The following is a 7738-nucleotide window of genomic DNA, read 5'->3' on the forward strand; positions in this document are numbered from 1 at the left end:
TGGGGACTCTGGGGAAGAAAGCCTCTTGGCAGTAGAGATTGACTGTCAGGTCAGTCACCTCGAGTCTGATTTGACTCCCAGAATGGCCAGCCGTGACTAGCCCTGACCTAGCCACACATCAGTGTGTCTAACAGCTTCTTCCAGTAATGCTGTTTTTGATGTGGCATGTTATTGACAGGTTCCTTAAGAAAGGTCTTACATTCCATATACTCTGTTAAGAAGGCAAAGCAATGGTCTATGTCTTTGAACATTTCCATTAAAAAATAATGTAAAAGTTGTATAGCTCAAGAGAGTTAACTCCTGTAGCATCATTTTCTGCCTGCTAGATAAGTCAGCATATTCCTAGTTGTGAAATCACGCTCCCAAGTCAGGTCTTAGCGAGCGCTCGCTTGAATCCCCAATACTGATGTCTTTCTGACCGCTTTCCTTTTCTGCAGCATGGATCAGCAAGGCTGTTTCGTTCTTCCAGCAAAGGCTTCCAAGGTACAATTCAAACGAGCCATGGTTCCTTGATGACAAACAAACAACATCAAGGCAAATCCAATAATCAGTATTACCATGGCAAAAAGAGGAAACACAAGAGGGACGCCCCCCTCTCAGACCTCTGTAGATAGTCGGCGCTGTGCGATGGACTGTCTTCTGTGTGCAATGATCTCATGCTCAGGACAGTGGGTAGGGACTCCTGGGAGGCACTCCGGAGCCTTACGCTGTTCAGACGTTGATTTAGCAACTGCGTTTTTTCCCAGCTCGCCACGGAATGGATCATGAAGACTGACAACTGCAAAAACAAAAAGCAAGCAAAAAAGGGGGAAAAAAAAAAAGGCTGCTCATGATAAGTCATATGCTACAACAGGGTCATTTTAAGATTTAAAGCTTGAATGTAAAATAAATATATTTCTCATTGGCTTTATGCAGAGTTATAAGGAATAGTATTCAGTATGGGTAGGGTGATAGAAACAAAACACAATTTCAGACGTTGGGGTGGGGAAGGAAAACAAAGATATCTTATAGGAAGTCCAGATTTCAAAGGGGAAAGTGATCTGTGCATGTTTTTCTTTGTTTTGTTTTGTTTTGTTTTTTAGTATTTTTGCATATATTTACCATTTTATTGTGTGTATATATAGATGACCATATAGGAAATTGATATTTGTAATAGTGGATTTGTTAATACTTTTTACATAACATTACTGTTTAAATTGTAAACAGATTTTTCTCAGGATTAGTTCGAAAAATAATCTGAATTGTCATCTTAACATCCATCTATAGGGAAGTGATTAGTTCTGTTACTCAATTTGTTTTCCTCAGCATTGAAATGACTTGATAGAACCCTCGTGACCTGCTGCAGAATTTTTTCCTCTCTAAAGAAAAGGTTTATGGTGGCAAATGACGTCTATTTTATTTTGTAAAAAATAATATGTACTATGTACTTTTGTGTAAACACTGAAAAGTCTCTAGTCATCTCTAAGAATTAACTTGCAACTGTTTTCTATAGTGCTGTCGTCTTGGGCAATGGGCAATTACATAACTTTGTGTTTGTTTCCTTTGCAGTCTTTTTTTTTCTTTCCTCCTAGTAGGAAAAAAAGGCCACCTGTGCCTGGTCCCATTCCTGTTGCAGTGAAACCTCAAGTTCCCCAGACTTTGCATGCTGGCTCCTCTAACCCTGTGTGCTGCGTGTGCTTGTCGTTCTCATCTCTTATTCTTTTTTAAATTCATGCTTAACTGCTATGGGAGAGAATAACTGTAAACAGCTTTAATTAAATCATACTTATAAAAAACTATTTTCTTATACTCCCCTTTATGCTTTTGGTATTGTTGATCTTTAAAAATTAAATGGTCTTTGATAATGGATCTATTTTGTATTGCCTTATTAAGACCAAATACTTCTTGTCATCCCATTCTTTCCTCTCCTTTCATGGAATTGTTATCTTTAATTAAAACTTTTTTAAACATTGGCTTGTTTCAATCATACTGTAAATTTTGGTTGTGGTCAGCTTTGAGTGTAAATGAGATGTATTATTCTGTTATTCATCACATGTTGAGTTTGAAACTCAGTCGGGAATATTTAATATAATAGAATGTATGTGACATTTCTGAAAGTGCTTTCCTTCAAAGTGAAAGCTGTTATGTTTAGCATCTGTGTGTGTGGCTCTGTTCATTACAGCCATTTCTGAGATGAGATTCTTTTTTATATATATACACATATAAAGTACTATTCGCTTTTAGGAATTTCTTTTATATACATTTGTGAAATACTGAAGACCAATCAGACCACTAATGGACACTTAGTACAACTTTTTATAAAGAAAATAATGCTAAAGTAAGACCAAAATTGATGTCATCACTGAAATTGACAATTTTCAATATGTTCGTCTTTTAATTCACCACGGAAAAATGTGTTTCAGAACTGGAGACTCATAATACGTGTGTAAACCATGGAAGATTTTAAATGTGATGTTATTCTGACAATGTTTTAAATTTGAGAGTCACATTTTATTCTGATCAGAGTTTTTATCAAGATGTTGAGCTTTTGTTTTTTGAAACTAGTTTGTCATAACATATTGTGCATAATCACAGTATTTATTTTCTAGGACTATTGTGAATGTGTAGACTTACGTTTACTGCTAAGGGAACAATTATTTATAAACTAATATTAAATCCAGTATTAGCTGCCTATTTCAGACACTTAATACTTACAGAGATCCAGGTTACATTTACCACACTGAAGTTTTTTTTTTCTTTAAAGAATCACCCTCATCGTTGAAAATAAATGTACTCTTAGGGTGCGGATATTAGTGTTCCAATAAGCATGTGATTATATTAAGGTGGTGGTAGCGGGAAGATAATCTTGATTCCATTGGGAATCTTAGGTTTTCGTAAATTTATTGGGAAAATAGTTTTTCCTGTACTGCTGAAGTTTCTTTTTGGTAAACAGTATCTTTCTAAAAGAAAAAGCATGAAGGAGAAATTGAGGGGTGTACATTTCCTCAAATGACCAGCATTGTATTCGTGAATACTGTGTATCTTGCAATGAACAGTCTGGAAGCTGTTCATTTTTCAATCTGAAGTAAAATACTTTCAAGAACTTTTAGTTTGCCTGCTCATTTGTTTTGTACATTTCATCTCTGTATTTGACTCCTGTCTTTTTTCTTTTTTGAGTTTTAATACTTTCTATAAAGATTTTGTGAATATATCAGAAATGTGTCATTTAAATATTATAGTCCATCCATATCCATAAATCATAACCTTCCTTTGCTAGTATTTGTAGAATGGGGTTTTACAAATTCTGCCTCACTGTGGTGACATGTCTTGGGCGGTCATGTGTGTATACCTGTGCAGTGTCAAAGCTACTTAAAAAATCATAATAAACATTTAAATACTGGTTTTTAGAAGTGCTGATGGGTCAGAGAGGTGTCAGAACAAAACCAGAGTGGTAAGGTTTTGATGGTAACGGTAAACGCATTGCCGCCAGTTTAAGGCGCCCGTGAAGTGTCTGTTCTGTTTGAAGAAGTTGCGCATGGTTTCCAAAATCCGGCTCTGATCTATGGGCTCTGCTGGTTTTACATGTGGTTGCCCTCCAGCCTTCAACAGTTGGTCATATTCTGTTTTTGTCCTGTTTTGAGTGTGTTTACCTTTCCTTGCATTTCGAGCCTCTCCTGAATGTTGTATTTAGGTGGTTTGCTTTGGCTCAAGGCCTTCCTGGATCAAGTCTTCGCAGAGCAGAGCGTGGCTGACGGGGAGAGCAGTTTTGATAGTCCTGCTCCCCCGGAGAGGAGACTCCTGTGTGGAGTCTCATAGCCCCATGTATTTTCTTCTCATTCCCTCCCCCATGTCGTAGTTAAGTGTGAGTTGTGTTTGCCTTAACCTGTGGACTAGTGTCTGGGGTTTCCAGAGCTCTAGCTGGGTCCAAAAGAGGGTGACTGCTGTGAGCGGCAGGACCCTGTTGCTGTGACATGTTCCTCTTTGCGAAGACCTCCCTAATGATTTGGGTGTAGTTATCAAGGTTGCTCCGTAGAAATCTGTGGAAACCCCCATTATCAGATATTATTGATAAGTTTTGCTGGTGTTTTTATTGTTCATGATACGTCTTCTCAATTTCATTTTAATACTGATTTACAATTTGAAACTGATCAATTCCTTCAATTGTCGTATGCTGTTGATTTCTTAGTGTTTCAGTCACTAACCAGGAATGTTGATAGGAAATTGGTTGCTTCTCAGTTACTTTTCAAACATTAAATGGTACACCATAAAAAAGACATTCCCAATTTTGCTGTGATAAATATTAAAATGTTAAAACGAATGATCAGAAGAGTTTATTCTTGTCCATCAGCTCTTGCTCTCCTAGCTCATTAAACTGTTGCAGTTAGTGGGAAGCAACCTTCTCCTAAAGTATTCTGTGAGCAAAGTATTCTATAAATGGCTGTATTAAATTTAATTGGGTAGAAAAGTTGTATTTATTAGTCGCTCCTTATCCTGATGTTCATCAGTGGTACAGTTCATCTCGTGAACTGTTTAGAGACTGATGTGGTGTTCATGTGGGAGCGAAGACACGTATAGGCAGGTCCTTGGAAGTGGGTCTTCACCGTGCCTCACCTTCGAAACCTCGAGATTCTAGCTATCTGCCATTTTGTCAAAACATTTATGGGCAAGATAAATGGGAAAGAACAAATTTTACTATCCTACTTGATATTTAACATAACTAAGAAACAAGCCAGGTTTTCCTGTGCAAGTTATTTGCATGGCTTGAAAACCATTCTGATGTAAGCCCTTTCCTTGACTGTCTTCTTGGGAACCTTCTTAACTTTATTCCTTAAGCAACTTTTTTTCATCAAAGATAATGAGCTGAGTATCTGTATAATTTGAATGTTGACAAAATTATTAACCAGAAAATCTACTTAAAAAGTCTGCTATTTGATAACCAGAATTAAATATTTACTTGACATTTTTAACAAACTGCTAATGTTTCACTCTTATGTCAGTTTTTTTTTTAAGTATTTAGCTTTTACATTTTCTACTTAAGTATGTGCCTAATTAAGTGTAACCTAGTCCACAGTCTACTGGCTTGAAGGAGATGGCCTTTAGAGAGAGGTTGACCCGGAGAGGTGGAAGTAGCACCTCCTTTGGTTGTTATAAACTTGAGGTATCTCCAGGATTCACTGAGAGAAATGTTAGCCACATCAGTAAGAACAGATGATAACAGGGAAATCAGTTGTTCTCTGAATTTGTATATTTCAGCAAAGTTTTCCATTGGTATTTGCACACGTCTTCATTTTTGCATTTTAACTTTAGTACATGTGGTTCCATGTGGCCTTGGCTGCTGCTCATTGCAGCAGCTTCTTTGTGGCTTGATTACAGGGAAGGTCTCCACTAAGCAGTCTGGGTGAATTTGTTAGGAATGGGGTTTTATCTTAAAGATGCCGTAGTAACAAGTGAGAGATTATGAAGTAAAACAAGCTGGTTGTTAGCTGAATGCTGGGGTGAGTGGGGAGGGGAGAAGCAAGGCCCAGGAGAAGGGGCTCTAAAGCCAGGAAGGGGCGAAGCTTGTTTACTCCTGTCTCACGGATTAGTCAGCCCACACCTTTAAAAAGACTGAGATTATTGGTAATCAGCCACATTCTTTGACTTTATCTTCACCTTTCAACTTGGATTCTGTGCAGTTCACAGCTGTTCCCTAAATCATTTCATTATTACCTTTTATATCTGGTTGCACTTTATCATATGTCACTTTGTCCCTAAACTTAATCTCCGAATTTTAAGATCCCCCTCTCTTTGATTTTTATATATTGAAATTTTCAGGAGTAACTTTTATTTTTTTAAGTCTTGTGAAAGTCCTTTATTCCTAAAATAATTCAAAGCCTTGTTACAGGTATCAGAGTCTTCACACTGTACTCATTACTAAAAAGCACTGGCTTGTCACATGGTGTGAAAGGTGAAAGGTTAGGTGGCAGCCAGTGTAGTTTCTGGATATAAAATGGAATATTTTTTAGTGGAGATGAATATTTTTTAGTGGAGACGTAGATACATATGTTTAGCAGTTTGGTGAACCAGTATTTGTTTTTAATAACTTTTTTATTTATTTCCTTCTTTGATTAGCATTGCCTTCTGTGTTAAGAATTGCGGACTCCTGTGAGGTGCTGGAGGTTTGAATCATCTTGAAAGCTTTCCAATCTTGTCTAGTTACTGCTGCAGAGGCACTAAGGAATTTACCAGAAAAAGAGATTTGATACAAATGATTTATGAAATCTCGACATTTCCTGAGGTCGTATCACTGGGCACCAGTTATGAATACTGTGAATGAATTGCACGCCTGGAAGTTTTTTTTTTTTTTAGCTAACGACGATTCCTTCAAAGATGTCAACTGTTTGCCTTGAAAATTTTATAAATTGCGTTTCTATGCACATCTGCCCCCAGTGCTTACCATTGGGTTTATTATTCACAATCTGCAATTCAATAAAGGCTTTGTGCTTTCATTTATCTTCAAAACCTCTGGTATGAGCCTTTATGTAAAACTTGAATGGCTACTATATATATATATTTTTTTTTAGTTTATCTTGTAATTCTAAAGACAGCCCTGTTTAGACTAATGGGAGTTTTCATGTACATAGGTAGCATTTCTGTGGGTTTGCATCCTTTAGTGGGAGATGCTTTAAGATGCTATTTTTTCTCTTGCCCGGGTCCTAGCCAAAGAGATCCACTGGGCCTCCCCACAGCCATTGCAAAACTGGAAACTGCCTAGAATTTGGTTATTTGCAAATTCCAACCCAGTTGTATCCTTTGCTTTAAAGTAACGGGTTATACTTGCTGTACTAAGAAATCGAGATACTTTACCATAGGTCGGTGGAGCAACAAGTTACACAGACTGATGCAGTAGAGTAATGAAAATGTTTCATTCTCCAAAGAACAGAGAGAAGCAGGATTAATAACCAAGTGCAACCAAAGCATGTGTTCAGTATTCTGCCCCCTCAGGGAGCAGAACGGGCAGTCCTTTGGCTTGGACCGATGGTGCCTGCCTGGAACCCAGCTGAGTGGCACTGAAGAAAATCCTGGGTAGTTTCCTTCAAGATAAGCACAAGCTGACGTAGACGAAGAGTAGCTCAGCAGTCTAGACAAGTGGCTGGGAAACCAGACCACCCACACCAGCCCAACTCTCACTGCTTACACATTCACTGACGTCTTCTCTTTCAAAAGCGGAAGAGTGTAATTCTGTTAAATGGAATCCCAGAAGATTCTCAAATGGTAAATTAGAGGATGAACTGAATATACAGGACAGTTTTGTCCGTCTACCCAGACACAGTGAATTTACTCAATTTCTCACTCATACACACAATGTAAGTTCCAGTGTGAAGAAAGATAAATAATATATAAATATCTGAGGGAAAGGATCTAGTAGCCCTTTACTCCTAATCCCACTTAGCTCCCTAGAGCTGGCCACTTTAACATTTGGTGCTGTATCCTTCTAGGCTTTAAAAGTGCACTCGCACAAAGCAATCTGCACATGTGTGACTTCGGGGAGTCTCTTCCCCTTTTACATGAGTGCATCGCCCTGCAGTCGTTGGCACCTCCCCTGCTGGATAGTGAGTGCCTTCCATTCGGTACATAGACGCTCTCCTCCATTCCTTGTTAGGATACTGACTTTTGCTTGCAGGGAGCTTTGATAAGTTAACATGGCAGATACCGCAAGGCCCTTATAAACTAATAGACTCTGATGAAATGTGCAGAACTTTTCAGCTTATCTTGAATA

General features: G+C 38.1%; 1 protein-coding gene across 1 annotated transcript in view; it reads left to right on the forward strand.

Moving 5' to 3' along the window:
- TENT4B (terminal nucleotidyltransferase 4B) overlaps window positions 1-3088 on the forward strand; it is a 75716-nt gene extending 72628 nt beyond the window's left edge. The window contains exon 14 of the mRNA XM_046682029.1: window positions 438-3088. Coding sequence (XP_046537985.1) covers window positions 438-614 — 177 coding nt within the window. The 3' untranslated portion in view covers window positions 615-3088. The remainder of the gene's footprint in view (window positions 1-437) is intronic.
- Window positions 3089-7738: the final 4650 nt, after the last annotated feature.

This window comes from Equus quagga, chromosome 13, assembly GCF_021613505.1.
Source record: "Equus quagga isolate Etosha38 chromosome 13, UCLA_HA_Equagga_1.0, whole genome shotgun sequence".
Classification (NCBI taxonomy): Eukaryota; Metazoa; Chordata; class Mammalia; order Perissodactyla; family Equidae; genus Equus; species Equus quagga.